We start from the raw sequence: 21,395 nt of genomic DNA, 5'->3' as shown, positions 1-21,395 counted from the left end.
GTTGTAAGTTGTTACTGGGAGCTCAAGGCACTCTATATATGTCTGTAGGCTTCCATCCATCCACTTCCCTGAACAAATTACTTGTAACTTGCCTGTGTTAAAATTCAGCTGTGACTGTTCAGCTTACTTAAATCAACTGGAAATATATTTCTGTATTCCATCTCCACTGATTTGTCTTTTCCTTTCTTGAAAAATTTTAGAGTTATATAAAAAGAAGGAGACTTTATCACATGCTCTTTACTACAGATCACTGAAAAAATAATTATTAAGGCAGGTTTTAGCAACTGCCTCAGAAGAATCCTGCTTTTTATACTTTTGCTATTGTCTTTGTTTTGTGTTTCAAAATCATTTATCTAACACAAAAGAGACTCTTCTTCGACCTGTCCCACCAAGACCTGGTTTCAGAACAGCACTTGGCATGGACGTTCACTCGTGGCTTCTCAGGGATAAAAGCATATCACCTATCCTTTATTTACATATGCTCATTTGCTCCTGCAAAATATTCTAAAATAGTAATTAATTTCCTCTGGCAAGTAAATTTTTACTCTATTTCCAGTAGATTGTTTTCTAAAAATGGCTTTATTGATGTATAACTTGCATACTATGCAAATCCCCCAATTAAAATGTACAATCCAGTGATTTTTTATTAGATTCACAAATATGTGTAACCATCACCACAGTCAATTTTAGAGCATTTCAATCACCTCAAAAGGAAACTCCATCCTCTTTAGCTGTCAACTGCTCTCTTCTCCTACACCCCCAGCCCTAAGCAACCACTAATCTACTTTCTGTCAGCAAAGATTTGACTACTCTGGACATTTCATATAAATGGAATGATACATGTACATCTTGTGACTGGCTTCATTTGGGCTGTGTTTTCAAGTTCATCCATGCCATAGCTTGTTTCAGTACTTAATTGCTTTTTATTGTCAAATGATATTCACACCATATTGACATACCGCCTTTCGTTTATCTATTCATCAGCTGATGGGCATGTGGATTGTTTCTACCTTTTGGCTGTTATGAATAATGCTGCTATAAATATTTGTGTTCAAGTGTGTTCAAGTTTTTATGTGGATCCAGCAGGGTTTTTTCAGCTTTGTTTTTTTTTTCACTTTTATTATAAATTATTTTGTGGTTTTTAATTTCACTATAAACTCTCTCAGCTTTGTTATTGTCTAGGTAAGACTCCTTTCTGTTGCTTTTACAACGAAACTTTCTCTTACTCATTTATGCTAACTTTAATTGATGTGGTCAGCAATTCTCCTGAATTCTTCTAGAATTCCTAGATCAATGCCCTTTTGTCTTAATATTTTATATGGGATAACTTTGTGTTTGAGTATTAAGCTCCATCTTTTGTGATCTGTCTTCTGGTTGTTTTCTTAGGAAAACAGAGAAGACCAAAAAAAAGGACACTTAAAAATGTGCAATCGTACTGGTAAAAGGCATAATGAGGCTGGGATTCCCTTGGGAGGTTTTCAGTGGATTTGGTTTAAATATTAGTACATATTTTCCCCATTGGTCACCATTGGTTAATTGAGGGTTGGAGGAATGTCTGGAAAGCTGCTTGATTTGTTGTTTACAAATTTAAGAGCATGAACAATTTATGTACACTAACACAATCTACCCAGCAGTTTCATGAAATGATGTTTCCATAAAAATAAATTTCCCAGATAACTAAAGCTTATTCAAGTGCTTCGTAAAATAGATTTCAGAAGCAGAGGGCTCTCATAGCAACTCTCTACCCCTCTGTCATCACTTTTAATACATTTTTTTTTTTGCTATAACTATTGACTTTATCTGTCTCTCTCCTCCCCATAGAATATTCCTTGAGGAAATGGGGCTTAATTTTGTGGTTGTTTTGTGGTTGTTCCATAGTTCCAGAAAGTACATAGTAACTGTTTACTGAATGAATCAATGAATGAGGAGGTTCTAATGTCCACAGAGCTTTGATGACAAACCTATCTTTATCTTCAACTTCAGATTCATGACTGGTCACTTAGCCAGAAGCAAACTAGACATCTCCTCTTACTTCAAAGTGCCTGCTCCATTTTTAGGCTATGCAATAAGTTCCTGTTTCCTGTTTGGGGAGATCTTCAGCTCCTAGCTCAGAGCACAGATTACCAACACGTCCTGAGTGTACTGAATGGGCAATCAGCTCAGGTTACCAGCCCTAACTCCCTTCTCTCTGTTTCTTTGGTGATTCATCAGTTAGAAATTTCCCAGGCAATAGCGGGACTTCCCCTAAGGTCTTTTATTTACATCTGTGTTGCACATGATATTTTAGACATGAAAACAATTAAGCAAGTACTTTATAACAAAAGAAGAGGACCGCTATCTCAGATGCTTCTCTGGCTATTCTAACCCACCCTGGATAATCTCTCCTCAGACTCTGGATAGTATATTTTATGCTAGTAGTTTCACCAATCCTTATTCCTAGTATAATTCCATAGACTTTAAGCAGCATCATGGTTATTTAAGATTCATATGCTCATGCATATGCATATTTATTTTTAAGTAAATTATAAGCCCCTTGAAGACACAAACTGTACATCAGTCTCCTTGTCCTCTGCTCACCCTGCTCCCAACAAGGTGCCGTGTACATCCTAAGACTTACTGAGAGTTCTAAGTCCTTGCTTAATGAAGGCTTTTCTGCCTGCAGACTGCTGTGCTTCTGGAGGTTGCCTGTATATAGTGATGTCTCTATCTTTTAATACCAGCTACTATTTTGGCTATTGTCAGTGCATCTACATTTAGTGGTATACCACCTTTTTGCTTTTAATCTGCTGCTTTCTAACATTTAGAAGACTTGTAGAGTATTGCATGCTATCAGATAACCAATGTTGCTAAAACATAATATTTTAAAATAGCAATTTCTAAGCACATAGGGTCGAAAAGAGGGTTTAGGGCTTAGGAGGTGGTATAGACTATGTGATGACTGTTTTAACTCTTTCAGATTTGAGGATGCATTCTAGACGGTTTAGATAACCAGATTCTAACTATCATATAAATAAGATACTACTAAAGCTTGATGATAGTTATATTTAAATATTTCATATCAAAATAATGATGAGCAAGTATTTTTGAACTTAATAGCAATGAGAAAGAGAGAGAGGGAGAGACTTTCTTCAGTCTCCTGAGTCTCATGGAATATTTGGATTTTGATTGGATCATCATGGATTCAGTTTTGCAGATTCAGAAGCTCATTTTGATCAATTCATCCCTGGTCAACCAAGTCTTGGAAGACTTATTCACACAAACCAAACATCTAAGAATGCTAATTGGTTAACTTACACAAATAAAAACATACTGGCCAAGGTGAATCAGAATACTCACTTCTGCTAATTAGGTATCTCTTCCAGGAAGAAAGTTTATCTAATAAGGGTAAAGAGAGAGTTAAGGTAGGTCAGTTATTTTAGAGATGTCATCAAGCTGTGATAGCTTTGTATACTGCATTAGCCAGGGGAGTCTGTTCATAGTAGATTCCATTTAGAGGCTATTAGTAGTAGATGCAATAAAAGTTTCTTATTCATGCAACAATCCAATGCAGGGGTTCCTGACCTGCCTTCTCTCCTAGGTAGCTCACCCCTAAATAATGACTTAGAATTCCTGTCTTCTTCCTTCTTATGGCTTCACCCTGCCCCCCCCCCCCAAATCTTGGATTCCTCTGCTGGATCTTTTGCATCTGACCAGAAGACAGAGGAAGGACCAGTCCTAGAAGTGTATCTACTATTTCTACCTACATTTTATGTCCAGTTGTCAATCATATGTTGCCACCTAACTGCAAGGGAGGCTAGTAAATATAGTTTAGTTGTGTACTCAGGAAGAAAAGGGAACAGTATGGTAAATAACCAACAGGTCTCTCCACATAACACTGTTCTCTATAAGAGTAGACCTATCAAATCATCTGTAACACATGTACCAGCTCAGCTGGGCACCTGCTTCCCTAGGCAGACTAGGGACACACTGACAGATCTTCACTATCAGCTCAACCACTGCCAATGATAATCCATCATAAATCACACTGCATTTTTCCCAGATTCCTGCTTATTATATACTACATATTAACCTTCCACCTTTTTTTCAGGGAGATTCTCTAGGCCACTTGCTGAGATTTAGATAAGACTCGATGATTATTACTAACACAATAATTAATACTTTCTTCATTCACCACTTTTATGCATAAAACTAGCAAGAAACACAAAACAATTTATCAACTGGTAGAGTACTATGTGGCCACTAAATCTATATCTTCATATATATAAATATAGTGAAATTGCAAGGTGTTTATAATATAATTTCAAATGAAAAGGATTACTAACCATTAAAACACTAAGGTTCCACTATATGCTTTGTGTGTTTGTATGTGCATATATATGTAAGATACACGCACACACGCACACAGAGAGAAAGATAAAAACAGCATCAACTGGTGGCGAGTAATTTTTATATTCTTCACCATGCTCTTTTTGTATATTCCAAATACATATTTGGAATCATAAAGAACATACACTACTGTTATAAACTGAAAAAAACTTAATAGTAAATGGAAAAACAGAAAGCAACATACACCCTTACTTCTATGTGCCACCTGGAACAGGCATCAGTATTTTAGTCCTACTTACTTCACTGTGTAACTAAACAACCCAACAGCATTTTGTTGTTGACAACTGTTCTGAGAGTAGCATGAACTTGGAAAGTCCAGTAACTACTGACTTCCTGGATCTCAGCTTCCTTATCTATAAAGTGAGAAAAATCACAGTAACTCTAGACAGGCTTAACTAGGTATATATAAAGCACACTAAAATACTGCAGTATTTAGATGGATTGCCAGGAACTTCTCAATGTTATTTATATTTGCTTTGCTATTTATAGAACTGAAGGCATATCCCCTTTCATAATAATGGAGATAGCTACCATCTGTTGGACACATAACTATGTGACCAACACTTTACCTATGTTATCTTATTTAATCTTCACAACAGCCCTGTGAGGGATTTTTATCCCTATTTCCCTAATGGTGAACTGCGATACAGAGAGGTCAAGTGATTTGGCCAAGATCACACAGCTAGTAAGTCATAGAGCAAGGATTGTATCCTAGATCTGTCAGACTCAAAAGTTCATGCTCTTTCTCCTGTAACATATGGCTCCGTACTTAGCAAGAGGCTCTCCTCCTGATACAAACATTCAAAGTGTATGGCTGCCAAAAGATTAGCTTCCTTTCAACAACTTGTCCATGGGAGAATGACAAAGAAAGATAAATACTACATGAGTGAGGCAAAGGTTTACAATTTGTCAAGAACCTACTCTGAAAGTTCCTAAAGAAACTTATTGTCTTGTTGAAGAGTTTACTCATATATTATGAAAAACTACTGTGTCCTGGATATCTTCCAAACCTTGTGAACACTTCCAAAATTTAAATCATCTTTCCTCCCAAACTGAATCATCTTCCTCTATTCTACAATGGCAACACCATTACTCATCCAATCATGCAAGCTATGTTCCCCTCCTCTAACCGTTCACATCAAGTCAGAAAAAGGATGGTGTTGATTTTACTGGTGATGTGTCTCTTGAATATATCACTTTCTTTCTATTTTCATCTTCTCCACATTAGTGTAAATCCTCATTCTCTCTTGCCCTAGATTATTACAGCACTCTCTACAATCTCCTTCTAATATATCCCCCACACCACCATCAAAATTATCTTTCTAGAAACAGGCTTGAGAATAGTATTTCTCTGCTTAAAAATATCCTCTATTTCTACCATCTCTCAGAAGATAGACTTCTTTTTTTTTTTATTGAAGTATAGTCAGTTTACAATGTTGTGTCAATTTCTAGTGTACAGCACAATAGTTTAGACATACATATACATACATATATTTGTTTTCATATCTTTCCATTATAGGTTACTACAAGATAGTGAATATAGTTCCCTGTGCTGTACAGCATAAACTTGATGCTTATCTATTTTATATATAGCAGTTAGTATCTGCAAATCTTGAACTCCCAATTTATCCCTTTTCCCCTCCACCCCTGTAACCATGTTTGTTTTCTATGTCTGTGAGTCTGTTTCTGTTTTGTAAATAAGTTCATTTGTCTTTTTTTGATTCCACATATAAGTGATATCATATGATATTTTTATTTCTCTTTCTGACTTACTTCACTTAGAATGACAATCTCCAGGTCCATCCATGCTGCAAATGGCATTATTTTATTATTTTTTATGGCTGAGTAGTATTCCATTGTATAAATATACCACAACTTCTTTATCCAGTCATCTGCAGATTGACATTTAGATTGTTTCCATGTGTTGGCTATCACAAATAGTGCTGTTGTGAACACTGGGGTGCATGTATCTTTTTGAATTAAAGTTCCCTTTGGATATATGCCCAGGAGTGGGATTGCTGGTTCATATGGTAAGTCTATTTTTAGTTTTTTGAGGAATCTCCATACTGTTTTCCACAACAGCTTCACCAAACTACATCCCCACCAGCAGTGTAGGAAGGTTCCCTTTTCTCTACCGTCTCCAGCATTTATTGTTTGCAGACTTTTGAATGATAGTCATTCTGACTGGTATGAGGTGATAATTCATTGTAGTTTTGATTTGCATTTCTCTGATAATTAGTGATGTTGAGCACTTTTTCATGTGCCTATAGAAGATGGACTTCTTAACACAGCATGTGGCTCTTCACACTGAAGCCCCATTTTTAATTCCAGCCTCATCTCCTATTTACCAATATCACTTCCCACACTGTCATTACATTAAACTATTTGGAATTATTTTAATACACTAAGTTTTCCCATACCATTATTCAAATTGTACATTGTCCACGCAAACAAAAGAGTATATGAGTTAAAAAGTACAGGAGTAATGCCAACAAATACTGGTCATATCAGAGAATAGCTGTTATTTTAAGGGAGTAGCTTTTACTTAAAACATAAGTCTTTGTTCCTTTAATGATGAGCTTCCAAAATCTATGTACTAGAGTCCTATGTACATTCTGAATGCCTCTTTAGAAAGAAAGCTAATTTGGTAAATCCACTGATGAAAAAAACATTGATGCAATCAGTTGAAATAAGGAAATAAAAAACTTTACAAAGATAAATTTGGGGGAACAAGGATGAAATGGACTACAAAATCAAGAATGTTGTGTTTGGATTTTAGTTCTATTGCAAGCCTTCTTGACATTTTAAAAGGGTTACTGACTCTCAAATCATTGTTCTGCTTAGCAATCGCCATTTCCATCAATTTGAATGTTGATTTTAATAAACAAAGTATTCTTTTAAATGTTTACATTTTTATCCCCTCCCCAGGCTGCCCCAGTGAACATTCTTTGGGTAATTAATCCATCATGATTAAGAATATATGGATTAACCCCAGAAGGCACGGACTTCTCTGTATTTAAGCATTGTTTTCTTTTATTTATTGAAGGACTGACAAGCACAGAATTATTTCATCCATAGGACAAGCTTCTGCCAGTAAGAAGTATAAGTCACAAATTAAAGGACACTTATTTACATTACTTATTGCTTTCTCAGTGACATGTTAAAGTTAGGCAACTAAATAAGAATTAGGCTTTGGAGCTTTGGATCCAAATCAAACTTGACTCCTTGAGCTAATATTTCTTTTCTATTCTTTCTTTCCTTACCCTCTGGGTCTAATTTCTCTGTGCTTACAGTATGTGCAAACATGTTTCTCATTAGTGTTTATTTACTACCACAGGAATCGCTTTGAACTCTCCTAATCCTAGTGGAAACGCTTTTCTCAAAATAAACCCAGATCATATTGGGTTTTATCGTGTAAATTATGAAGTACCAACTTGGGAACGGATAGCTATCAATCTTTCCAACAACCACCAGGTAAGAGTAGCAATGGTTGTGAGTTGTTTTATTTTTGTTTTAGGAACAGAATCTTAATGATATTAATTTTCAACACGTTTTGTTTCTTACCTCTTTTTCTCCCTCTTTCCAGGAATTTTCTTCTGCTGATCGTGCAGGTCTTATTGATGATGCTTTTGCCTTGGCAAGGTGGGTTTTGGAATGAGATTACGTCGTTCAAAATACTGTGGATTTTGTAATAAGTCGTTTTTTAAAATGAGTTACAACAAAGTTTAACTATTATAGTTTGAAATAGCCAAAGCCTCAATTTATGACATTATTCTTTCCATTAACTTTCTTAAAACTAATATGAGCCTCATAGCTAAAACACTGATACCAGTTCTTAACATGCACAAAAACTCACCTACTCTAGGGACTGACTTTTAGTAGGGTTTGTCTAATCAGTCCTTGAACTAATTAAGAGTGGCACTTGCAAATGCTCAAAAGTACACCTTCATAACTTGATTTAATAAAAAAACAAACTATATGTTTCATTAACTCAGTTCTGTGAATCCAAGCCCATTCTAAGATTTTACAGCTAGAGTTGTCAAATCTGGTTCAGATCATTGGGGTAAGAAAAATGAGACACGGCATTCTAGGACTGATCAAGAATTAAGGTACCCTTTAGGAAATTTGACTTCTTTCCTCATGGCCTGAAGGTAACCTACACTTAGGAAAAAAACAAAACAAAAACAAAAACATAACCTGCACTTTGAAAAAATAATCAACACAAATTGGGGTAACGTAAGAGTAGTAACCATAGGCCTTTGAGTTTCCCTTTTTTTCCCCAGTAGTCTAACACCAGTAATTCAACAGGTATTTTCTGAATTTCTGGCACCTTTGTAGGAGCTAAGGACACAGCTGACTTGCTCTGCTGGCTTTGTAGTGGCCTCACGTTAGACATAAGTAAAGTACCAAGAATGAGATGCTTCTTCCTCAGGAAGCCTCATGGCCCCTCTGTCTGGGTTAGGTGTCCCTTGTATGAACCCCAGTATTTTTCATAAACACCATATTGTCATTGCTTATTAACTATGCATCTCACCCACCAAACTGTAAAGTTTGTGAGGGCAGACACCCAGATCGTGTTCCTATTCCCTTTATCCCCAGCTCCTAACTGTGCTTGGCCCCCAGTAGACGCTCACTAAACATGAGCTGAATACATGGCTGGAGGGATGGTTTGACAGCACTAGTGGCATGGGAGAACCCTTTTACAAAGACTCCCTGCATACTATACGGGAAGTCAGAAAACCTTTGTGACATTTTTTTAAGGAGAGAATGTATAGGGTTAAAAGACAGGCTCCTGAACCAGGTTAAAATCCTGGTTCTGTATAACCTTGAGAAAGTGTCTTAACCTCTCTCTGCTTCAATTTCCTTATTAGGAAAATGGAGATGACCTTATAAGACTCTTGTGAGGAACAACTGAGACAATGCACATAGAGGACTCAAAACATTGTCTGGCATTAGGAAGTGCTCAATAGATTGTATTAATTGTCCAGAATGCATGCTACCATTGATTAGTAGCATCAAAGAACCATTTAGAAAAGCTCTTCTGAGTTTGTAATCTAGATTCCCCTTGTAGGTAATAGACAACCTGATTCTTTTTAGCGAATCTCCAAATTTAATCTCCTGCATATATAACAGATTTTATTTCATTATATTAGTTTATCAATCATTCATTTAAGAAATATTTACTGAGCACCTACTCTGTACCTGGAACTGTGTAGATACGGGAAATTAAGTGGTAAAATAAGATGATCAATAATTTTAAAACATAAAAGGACCATTTAGATTTGGGGGCAGGGGGTGGGAAAATCTCCTGCGAATGCATCATGACCTTTTCCAAAGATTAGCATCTTGGATGTTAGAAATTACACAGAGCTGTAATATTTTTATAGTTTAATTTCCATCAAAACACAATGGCAGACAGTTCTTTTGCTTTAAGAAGTGAAAACCTCTTGAAAAGCTTTCTCTGAGGAACTGTGTATACAGCAGATAACTCACACAATTTAATGACTTGCTCGCATTTGCTCAGCCCGTTGGTCATAGACTTATAAAATTTTGAAGAGCTTCAGAAAGGAAGAAAATGCAACAAATCCGAAAACCAAAGCACATGTAACATCACACAGCAACCAATCCAGAAAATACCTGAGCTGTCACCTGCAGTATCACCTGAGCTATTAAGTTATCACCTAGTTCCCTTCAGCAACTTCTTAAGTTGGGGGAAAGGGACTCAGAGAGAAACAGACCTCACCTGTGTTAGTTGGGGGGAAAACAAAGCAGAAATGTAGTTAGATAGGTAAGTGCCTGTGGTTGAATCAGAATTTACACAGTTCTACTCTGTTATTCAAAAAGAAATGTAACTATTATGTTTCATCAGCAAGACTAAAAGGACAGATCTAAAAATAAATATATTCTTGATTCCCCTGTCCCCAAACTTGAGGAGATGGTACTCTTACTGCCCGGGATGGAGTATCCAGCTGGGCACATTTGTTGAAGATAAGGAGTAAAAATTCATCCAGTCATTTTGAGTCCCCCAAGCAGTCTCAGTTCAATTATATGCCCTCCCTGGTAAAACCCTCAAAGTTTACAGCTTCCTTTAAAGTTTCTCCCAGCCCCTGGCTCAGGCTAGTTTCAGGCCAGCCACCTGCAAGGGGAGCAAAGTGCTTGATTTCCTTTCCCTTTTGCTGTGTGGAACTTGTACTTCTTGCTGTGCTGCCTCTGATTCCTCCAGAGTGTTAAGGCCAGGAGGGCAGGTGAGGGGAAGAAAGATCCTGACATGCTGTATACTTTTGGCCCTCTCTGAACTTTGTAGATGTTTAGCACGGATTCTTTTCCTTGTGTGATGCTTTCACGGTTTATGGGCCATCACCCATTCCATTGCCAAGGATCTTTCTCCTACAGTCTCTTTGAAGTGAGGAAGTGAAAACCTTTGAACCATATCTGGTCCATAGGAAGTATTCATATATTCTTTCCCTGATAAAGTCTGGAAGGATGGACTACCTCATGCAGTCCTGTCTCTTTATTCTGAGGTCAGGGCAGCAGCCAGCCATAGTCTTTCATCCTTTAGATTTCTTGGGGTATCAGACGCCAGACCATTGTGCCCCCAAGCTCCAGGATACAACACAGACAAAACTCTTCAAGTGGTCCCATTAAAGCCCCCTTTCTAGGCTTGATGTGAAAGAAAAAGCATCCTACACCCCGCCACCCACTGTCCCACGAGAGGAGAGCAGTCACAGTACCCTGACAGTGGTCTCCAAAAGCCCTCTTCTAAAATGTCTTCCTCTCCCCGTCAGCCTCTCCAATCTTTTTAATAGGCTGGTGGTGGGTTATCAGCCAGGGGCCACAAAATCCTGTTCCTGACCATGTTAGTCCTGATTTGGTTGGAGGGCCTGCACTTTGGAGTGTTTGCCAAGGCTCCTGGTTTGGGGGCCTCGCCAGAACTAAGACTGAAAAAAACCTTTTTGTTCACCTGTTACAGTAGTTTTTCTCCTTTTCAATAGCTTATATTGTGCTCTGCAGCCCACTGTGTGCCAAAGCCAGGAGAAGGGTGAGGAATAACATAAAGGAAAGCAGAGAGTGCTGGCTAGCAAGCCTATGGATAGGGGCAGGAGTCTCTGAGTGAGGGGGGAATGGCAGAGAAGATGGCTTAAAAGGTCACCTATGCTAACTGTCCAAACAGACCATCGGCAAGGCTTCAAGGAGCAGTAGCTCCAGTGATACCGAAGGTGAGGGCCAGGGCTGGAATAAAGAGCAGCAAGTGAACATCAGCCACACCACGATCATAGACCTCTAGGCACACCAGATTTACCATTTTATAGGTGTTTATGGATCTGACCAGAGCACGATGCAGAACTGAATAAGCAACTTTTCCTATCCCCTTGTGGACTGCCTTTTAAAAGAAGGGAGAAGTAGAGGAATGGGAGAAGACTCCAAAATGGACCTAGTTCATTGCAAGGAGACTGTTTTAAGCCAGAAATCTGAATTTAATTAGCAACTTAACATCAAGAAACCAGACACAAGGGAACTTTTCAACACTCTCCATACCACCTGGAGGCTTTGCTGAAGAACGTGAGACCATGGGGTCAGTTCCATCCACCTAGCCGCCTCTCTCAACCATTTCTAATGTCCCATTCAAAAGCCATGTTTGATAAGACACTATGCTTAACTCAGGCTTCTTTGATAAGGACTGTGCAGTCTTTCCAGGTCACACCCAGGAAAGCAAAAATAACCCTTTTGCTTTAAGATGCGCTAACTTTTTGGATGTCTCAGCTCAAGATAGGGGAGCAAGAATTCCCACATAGGACCTCTTTTGTTTTCTTCTTCATAGAGTTTTGTGGGAACTTGCTTTAAGTTATAGCCTCCATCCTCTTTACACTATGGATTATAGGACAATTCTAGGATTTAAGTCCCTCCAGCTGGACTGTTACTATAAATGGAAGATTTCTGAATAAGGAAAATTCTCAACCAAGCCTCGCTTTCAGAGCAGATATTTGTCTATGGACTTAACAAATGGAGTTCGGGACTCAAAGCTGAGAAAGAATACTGTCTTAGGTTGAGTTCCATCTAAGCAGAGTCCAAAATGGAGGTTGCTGTATGTGTGGTTTGTTGAGAGAGTACTCTCATGAGACAGGAAGTGCGAGAAGCAGGATGGGACATGGAACAGAAGGAAAAAGCTGAGCAACAACATGGTCTCAGCTGGAGTCCAGCATTGCCAGATTCCACTAGGAAGCCATCCACGGAACTTGAGGGAAGTAGGCTGGCAATCGCGTTCCTTAATCAGACAACTAACGGCCAGGGGTGGAGGTTGCATAACCTTTTAAGCAAGATGGATGTATTTGGTCAAGGGCTACTCTCTGAAGAAGGCGCAGCTGTGAGCCAACACAGCATGGCAAGGGGATCTGGGAAGGGCACTATAGATGTCTTTGTTCTGCTTAGTAACTTGAGAGAAATGCAAATTCTTAGGTCCTATTCCAGACCTGCTGACACGGAATCTCTAAGGATGGGGTTCAAGGTTATGTGATTAACAGACTTTCCAGGTGTTGCTGATTTATGCTCAAACTTGAGAATCATGATTCTAAACGATACTGCTCTTCCTCAGAAGTGTCCAGTACCACTGAGCAGTGGGTTGGGGCTACAGAGTAACACTATTTGTGGGAAATGAAAAGTGCATCCACTTAATTCTCAAAATATTGTCTCTATAATAACCAGCAAAAATTCACTCCCAGTCCAGTATTCTGATCATGTGACTCAGACTTAAAGAAAACAAGTGGTACCAAAGTGGAACGATTACATAACCATCAAGTGTGTTGGAAAAAGAAGGGTAGGATACTGATCTTTCAACAGTTAAATACATAGTGGTTCATCAGGTACCCTAACCTTTGGATCACTGGATTACTTCCTTACTTCTACTTATGCTACCTCACTTAGCCAATTCTTTGTCCCTTATAACCAATACCTGTTCCTTCTAATCTTTTCACCTACCATAAATGTGCAGCCCACTTGGGTTCTGACCAAATTATCTGTCATTCTTTCTAAACTTTCATTAGCCTCTTCACTAATCTGATCTTCAGAGCAACAGCTATTCTTCATAAGTATCCTAAGAAAACACTGACTGGACAGTTGCTGTTCTATCCATCCAGGAAAATAGAGAATCATTAAAATTAGAAAATTCTCAAGTTTCAAATGCCAGCACAAAATTCTATAATTTTTCACTCAATAAACACTCTGAATAAGACACTACATTTCTCAATATATTATTTATATTCTTATTAAGGGAGGCCGAATGCTCCAAAATAGAAATCCTTCTAAATAAGATCAGGAATTGAGAAAATAGAAGAAATCAGCTCTCTGAACTAAAAACAAACTCTGTATCATGTCACATTAGTACAAATCATATGATGCCAAAGGTGTTTATTCTTATTTCTCTCTCCAATACCAGTTCATCCTCTAATCAATTGCTGGGAGAGAAGTCAAGATATAATTACATCATTCTTCATTCACAAAATGACTTCAAACAGAACAGCACTCAATGCATCAGTATTGCTAATTCAGTAACTTAAAGGTCTTACTTTATTTCAAACTTTCAAAATGTAATTTGGAAAGACAAGATTCCCATCTAAGATTCTTTCCGAAACCTCGGCTCAATTCTGAGGAATAGCAGATTTTTCTGAGAACATCATTTCAAAAGGTTCTAGAATCTTTTCTAAGGAAGAAGAAATTGGATTCTTTAAACTTCGAAGTGTTAGTAGTAACTTCATTTTTGAGGAACAAAATCCATTTTTATTTATCAATATTACTGGGAAATGTATAAAAAAGATGTTTTCATGGGGAACACAAGTTCAATTCGAATGTTTTAAGCATTCATGAAAACTTTATATTTCTTATTCATATCAAATGTAAAAAAATCAGTAAGATACACTTATAATGGTGCATTTGTATATTATAATGAGCTTGTGAACCTAAAATTTAAGTTTCTACTTGTCAATACTAACCATACAGCTAAATGGCTTTTATCTGAAATTTTGCCTTAGCAATTTTTCAAATGCACACCTTAATGTTCTGTCTTCCCTTTTACTACTGAATGTACAAAAGCACTAATACATCATTGTGAACAGACCTCTTTGATTGGGCCTCAACAGTAATGTGTTTTCTTAATTGTTTAATGGGAGGATTCTCATTAACACTGAAGTCTACAATCCCTATATTAGTACTTACAGTCAAAGGAAACTAGTCTATGGTTTTTAATTAACTGTGGGCTTTTTTTTTTTAATTTCTTAGAGCTCAACTTCTAAATTATAAGGAGGCTCTGAACTTGACCAAGTATCTCAAAATGGAAGAAGACTTTTTACCATGGGAGCGAGTCATTTCATCTGTAACCTATATCATTAGCATGTTTGAAGATGATACAGAGATATACCCTATGATTGAGGTATGGTTAATGCCATATCTTATGAAAGTAGATGTTTAGCCATTAGCAGGAAAGATTTCTGAAAGGGAGCTCCTGGGAGATACAAAAGCATATCTTGCCTTCCAAGTGAATTAAAAGGAAATTACAATGACTTGACTAATTAAACCAAAGAGATGCTATTTTTTTTAACTTAAAATGTATCAGTATTTCTGGTTCAATATACCACTTTAAGGTGTATTTTAGTGTTCGAAAGAATACAATTAACTCATATTTTACTTAAAATAGATAACATTTTAGACCACAGATATGAACTAGATCCTATTTTAAATTGATTTATCTGTTAAAATGAATTTATTCTTATCAAAATGTAACACCATTTTTCTGTATTCTTACTGCTGTTAATTGTACATTGAGATTTTATTATAAGATAGTCATCCTAAATATTTTTCTTGGCTTTGTGACTTCTGTAGCACTTTGGCAGGACATTTGTAATTTTAAACAAATTCTGGATTCCAATTTCTAGTTCTTCCACTTTCTTTACAAAAGAATTTGGGACAAATGGTTTCATATTTGTGAGTCTTTATTTCCTTTGTACATAACATCAGCACTTGGCTGCCTATGGTAATGTGATAGTGAGGATCATAAAATATAAATGTCCTCTGTAAGTCCAAAGGCAATATACAAATACTAGTTAGTATTATTTCATCAATACCTGAGCAATCTTCCTTAGTGCAGCAAGTATGTCAGATGTTTTTCTGTTTATTACAAATGTTAACTAAGAAGTGGAGGTTAAAAGGGGCTTACCCAAAGCTCTATAAACCATTAGGGAGTGATCCAGGATGTTTTTATCTTTAGAAATAAAGTAAAATTGCAATGTGATAAGAACTGAATACATCCCTTGCCTAAGGACAGGCCCAAAGTTCTCTAAACTTGTAGGGGAAAATATTACAACGGTGAGCTATAGATTATAATAAACAGGAGACTTAATAAATAGTATATTATTACTCATTGTGCATGGTGCTTTTATTTCAGAAATACTTCCGAGATCAAGTGAAGCCCACTGCAGATTCTCTGGGATGGGATGACACTGGAGACCATATCACAAAGTTATTTTTTACCTTTTTAAAATTAATATTCATTTAGTGTTTGTGTTAAGACATGTTGAAAAGTGCTTAAGGCCCCAGCTCTCTGTTTGTTATCTTAGGTTACTCCGTGCCTCTGTGTTAGGGCTTGCATGCAAGATGGGAGACAGTGATGCCTTGAACAATGCTTCCCAGTTATTTCAGAAGTGGCTAACTGGGACTTTAAGGTGACTGTTCATCATTTTTTCATTTCTAGAAGACTTTAAACTGAGAAATGAGGAGTTAAAATCTCTGAAACACCACTTCTTCTTCTAGTCTTCCTGTAAACCTCAGGCTTCTGGTATATCGGTATGGAATGCAGAACTCTGGCAATGAGACTTCATGGAACTACACTCTTGAGCAATACGAGAAAACTTCATTAGCTCAAGAAAAAGAAAAGCTACTATATGGATTAGCATCCGTGAAGAATGTTACTCTTTTGTCAAGGTAAGTTGGAGCTTTTTAAAAAATTATATGAATGGTATTTGATTATAGGTCTCAGTCTCTTTAAGATGCTAATTAAAGTATGATATGTTTCCAATAAAATCTATTTTAAAATTATTTTTCTAGCAAGAAACAAAATATGCATGTAAGAGTGGCTTAAACAATAAAGACATATAATTGCAAATGAAAAAATTCTGGAAGTAGGTAGTTTCCAGTTGTGCACAATGGTTCACATTTTCTTCTAGGACCTAGGCTCTTTCTCTTTCTTTTCTGCCATCCTCAACATGCTTGGATGTCTTAGGTCTTCCAGAGCTCCAAACATCTTGTCTTCACATAAATATGTTCAATGGAAGGACTGGAGCAAAAGAGTTCCTCCTCATAAGGTTCTGCCTTTCATGCTAAGAGGTCAGTTATCTCCACTTCCTCTCATAATCCAGAACTGGGTCACCCTGGATCATTCTGGGTTATAGTCTGGGCTGACCACTTGATCATTTGCCAACTAGGGTGAACTTGAATTCCTTTGACTGATTTGAGCCAATCATGATACTCTGAGGCGGGGGTAAGAGTCTCCCTTCCCTAGGATCAAGAATATCTTGATCCAAGCCCAGAACAAAACTAGTCTCTGTCAGCAGAGAAGGAGTATCTGTCACAACATGCATACACACACACACACAAAGGTATTTACATTCCACTCAGAAGGTACAAAGACTGCTTGAAGCCTATCTATGAATCTTCTCCCACTCCACAACTATGCCCCAAATCAACTAGCTTTTGCCTTATGCATTTTTTGCTTAGTTATGGTATCTGAGTTACTTACTTCATTCATTTAACCAAAACTTATGATGTCCTTTCTATGTCTAAGTATATCGATTGTAGGAATAAAAATAAGTAATAATGATATATATCTTTGAGAAACTTATAGGTTTATGGGAGAGGCAGAATATAAATAGTAAATTACAATGCAGTAACCAATTTGAAAGAACTACCAGAAGCAATTTGCTTTTACTTAGCAGGGTCAACAATACACTTTCACCATCTTGCCTCAGAGCTATATTCCAATTCTCCTCTCTGCCCTAAGATAGTCTGTAAAGAACTTGATCATCTCAACATTCCACAAAACATCATAATTGATCCATTACTTTGATGGCATTGTGCTGATTGTATATGGTGAGAAAATTAGCCAGTACTGAGATGCCTTACTAAGATTCTTGTGAACTAGAGGATAAAAGATAAATTGTACAAAATTCAGGAGCCCACTCTAGTGCAGTTTCTGAAAGTCTAATGGTCTAGAGTATATTGAGATATTCCCTCTTGGTACAGCCATGCCATAAATTTAATAAAAATCTATTGAATTTATTACTTAATTTATCTTGGACTTATTTGCATTATACTATAATTTTAGCCAATTAATCTAATCATATAGACTACATTAGAAAGTTGTTTTTTCCAATCTAGGGAACAGCAAATAAAACTTAACTGTTACCCCATATAAATATGAGTATAAGTACTTTCCTTTAATTTACTGGTTCCTTTTTTTAGTTTAATGGGATCACAGGTAAATCGATGAACTACTTCTATGCAATAAATACAAATAATTTTTTGAAAATTAATAGTTAAAATTGTAGGTTTTAAATTGTCTTTAGTACTTCCAAAGTAATTTAATTTTTAATGTTTCTATAGTTTACATTTCACTAGTCCTCAAAATCATAGGTTGTTCTTTAAAAAAAGTTAAATATTTTAGAAAATATTAAATTGTGGTCTATCATTTGTCTTAATTAATTTTGTCAGTTGGTGACTCAAGAATTGAATTACTGAAATGAAAGCTGTGTCTTATTGGAATTTAGCAAAGGGTGAACATTAAAAGTTTATTTTGAATTATTTTTCTGATTGGCTTCTCTTAGGTATTTGGATTTGCTCAAGGACTCAAATCTTATTAAAACTCAGGATGTGTTTACAGTCATTCGATATATCTCATACAACAGCTATGGGAAGACTATGGCTTGGAATTGGATACAGCTCAACTGGGAATATCTAGTCAACAGGTGGGATGATCAAATAATGGTTTGTTATTCTCCTTGATATCATCTATAAATTCTTCCTTTTTCTCTTTTCTGTACTTTCTCTGACATCTTTACAATATTTGAAATGGCGTATTACCAGAGGTAAAGGATCAGGGTATTATCCTTCCAGGGAAGCAATACACTAGTTAATTTTAGGCATAATTCCTTTTCTGGAAAGTAATGTTTCCAACTGACCTATAGAATTCTGAAATCTGGAAAGATGCCTAAATCACATTATTTTTCATTTGGTTAAAACAAGTTAATATAATTCTGTTTAATGTGCTAGCACCTAGCATAATACCAGGTACATGTTTCATTCTCAATTAATTTTTAATGAAAATTAAATAAGAACTTCTGGACCTGGATTCACATTAGAACCCTATATCTTACTGAGTTTATATAGATAATAACTTTTACTTCCCTTAACCAGATAATTAAACTTTAAATATTCTGAAACTTTCTTTAAAGGGAATTATATTTCCCAGGCAATGGCAGTTTTAAAATGAGAAATAGCAAGGACAAGAGATGAGCAAATTAGCTTAAGAGATGCTTTCCTAAATTTCTTACTTCTTCAGCCCCGTACAGAAGAAATATTGCTACTCTTGGCCCTGATCCTCTAAATTTACTGCTTATTTCCATTAAAAAGGTATTTCTTTGACAAAGTATAAAATAGAATATAAATTATATGTCCCAAATAAATGTGTAAACATTGACCAAAGACCTATACCACCTGTAATCCACACACCAGGAAATGGCTTCTGTCATCTCCTTCTCATCTCTCCTATCTCCCCATCAGCACTGCCTACTAGATAATGACCACCTTATCAGAAATACTAACTGCAAAGAAAACTTTTATTTCTACTCTATTTTCTACCCTACAATTCACCAGTGTGCCTTTATGTTCATTCACATTTCTTATCCTTCTGAGATCCAGATTATATCTCTAACTCTCAACCAAGACACCCTACATTGCTTTTTCTTATTTGTGATAAATTTTTGCCTCTTCTATTCTTGCAATGATTGAGTCAATCTATGAAGATTGATTGGCATGCTTGTGTGTGTGTGTGTGTGTGTGTGTGTGTGTGTGTGGTGTATATATATGTTGTTTTGTTCATCTGTTTATAATTGTTTCAATAAAATGTTTAGTTTAGAATTAAATCTACCTATTGAGAACATGTTATTTGGAGATAATAGTTCGCATTATGCAAGGTAGTATGAAAGATTTTGAAAGATGTATGTCTAATGTTATGTACTGTATATTTTGTTTTAATTGAAGACTATAAAACTTTTTTAGTATATGCAGCAAGAAACCTATATAGATGAATAACAATGCTTACTACAAAATTATTGTGAAAATATAAGTAAATAATGTTCTGTTTTGTGTAATAAAATGAGCATTTCCTTATTGTTTATTAAACAGAATACTTCTCAAGGCCTACTTGAGTAACCCTGGTGTGATTTAGTTCAAACAATTCACGTTTCATTTTTAAAAATTAGTTCATTGTTATACTTTTTAAAAAATTAAGAATTAGGAAAAACAGATGTTACATTGTCATGAAAGTCATGAATTGCTGGCCTTAAATTAACCTATTAGAACGAATACTAAATTTTTTTCAAGAAAAATAATTGATAAGCTATTTCAAGTACTAGTTCCAAAACCCTCTCCCAAGGCTTTTAATATTTCTTCAGAGCCTAATGATCTAATTCTCATGAGGTATCATTTCAAATAGACTCAAACATAAAATGACTTACTAACCACATATCAGACACAAAAAAACACCCACTATTATGGTCAGTTTGAACAAATATCATTTCCCCATTAAAATTGGATATGACAAATTAAACAGAAATGAGCCAAGCACTTTCCAAATATTTCCACACTCTTAAACATTTTCCAGACTTCAGAATGAGTGGTTTTACTGCCTCTGTTTCTGAACAATTTATTGTCATCCTAAAATAAGTAAGCATGATTTTATATAAAGCTTTTGTTATGTGATTTTTATGATAGCAGATGGCCACACCACTAATGTCCTTTCTAGTTTGAGACTTCACCACAAAGCTCCAAAGATACTTCAGAAATTATTATTTGCTTTTATTTATTCCGGTAAACTCTTCCATGAAACTGTGAACTTGATAAGCCAGTATAGTGTGGTGTGATAAAGTCTGATTTTAATTTATGACTATGAATGAAAAATTAAGTCAATGGGATATGATTGAAATCATTTAACACTACCTCATAAACAAAATAATTTAATGAGAACTTAAAAGTTTTGTGTGCATCAAAATCATTTCTTTTGGATAACATAATAGTAGGTAAATACTAAGTTCAAGAAGATAATTTTATATAATTACTTTTCAAAATATTTAAGATATAATTAAATCCTTATTTTAGTTTTAGAAGTAATCAGTATGATAAATATACAGCATATTTCCTCTTAAATGGTATACTTTATATGATATTGGTTTCTTGGGATGAATATATTTTGTTTTTATATTTCTAGTATTTATACAGGCAGTTGCAGTTTGTGTTCAGTATATTCATTGCTAGTTTCTACATATATTCTTTAATTTTTAGTCACAAAGAACAAAATAGAGGAGGAATATTATAGGAATTATAGAAAGTCACTGGAAAAATTGCTTTCTTACCTGTTACAACAGATTTTCTTTGAATCTATAGAGTATCATTACAGAAACTTAGTATGATTTCCTTCTTTAAAGCCTCCATTTTCTTATTATAAAATGGGTATGTACTGTTTTGTACAAAATGCAGATAAGCAAAAATAAGGATACAAAAGTCACCTATAATTCCACAACCTAAAAATAATTCCTATTGTCTCATTGCTGTTTTCCCTTGGGTTATTTTTCTATGGCTGTTTATTTATTTACAGAAATGGAATCATATTAGGCATATGTTTTTATAACTGGTTTTTTTTTTCCACGTCATCCTGTATTGTATCTTGTGGATATCTTTTCATATCTTTAAGT

The 21,395-nt window shown here is 35.8% G+C and overlaps 1 protein-coding gene and 1 long non-coding RNA gene across 2 annotated transcripts in view; one reads left to right on the top strand and one right to left on the bottom strand.

Annotated features, from left to right (window-relative positions):
• Window positions 1-21,395, bottom strand: part of LOC135320102 (uncharacterized) — a 220,140-nt gene that overhangs the window by 174,069 nt on the left and 24,676 nt on the right. The window lies entirely within an intron of this gene.
• ENPEP (glutamyl aminopeptidase) overlaps window positions 1-21,395 on the top strand; it is a 76,425-nt gene that overhangs the window by 48,911 nt on the left and 6,119 nt on the right. Inside the window, exons 12-18 of the mRNA XM_010981090.3 lie at window positions 7,724-7,860; window positions 7,973-8,028; window positions 14,656-14,806; window positions 15,818-15,891; window positions 15,990-16,094; window positions 16,183-16,353; window positions 18,252-18,392. Coding sequence (XP_010979392.1) covers window positions 7,724-7,860; window positions 7,973-8,028; window positions 14,656-14,806; window positions 15,818-15,891; window positions 15,990-16,094; window positions 16,183-16,353; window positions 18,252-18,392 — 835 coding nt within the window. The remainder of the gene's footprint in view (window positions 1-7,723; window positions 7,861-7,972; window positions 8,029-14,655; window positions 14,807-15,817; window positions 15,892-15,989; window positions 16,095-16,182; window positions 16,354-18,251; window positions 18,393-21,395) is intronic.

This window comes from Camelus dromedarius, chromosome 1 (assembly GCF_036321535.1).
Source record: "Camelus dromedarius isolate mCamDro1 chromosome 1, mCamDro1.pat, whole genome shotgun sequence".
NCBI lineage: Eukaryota > Metazoa > Chordata > Mammalia > Artiodactyla > Camelidae > Camelus > Camelus dromedarius.
Note: the sequence above shows the minus strand (reverse complement) of the source record. Positions and strands in the feature narration are given on the sequence as shown.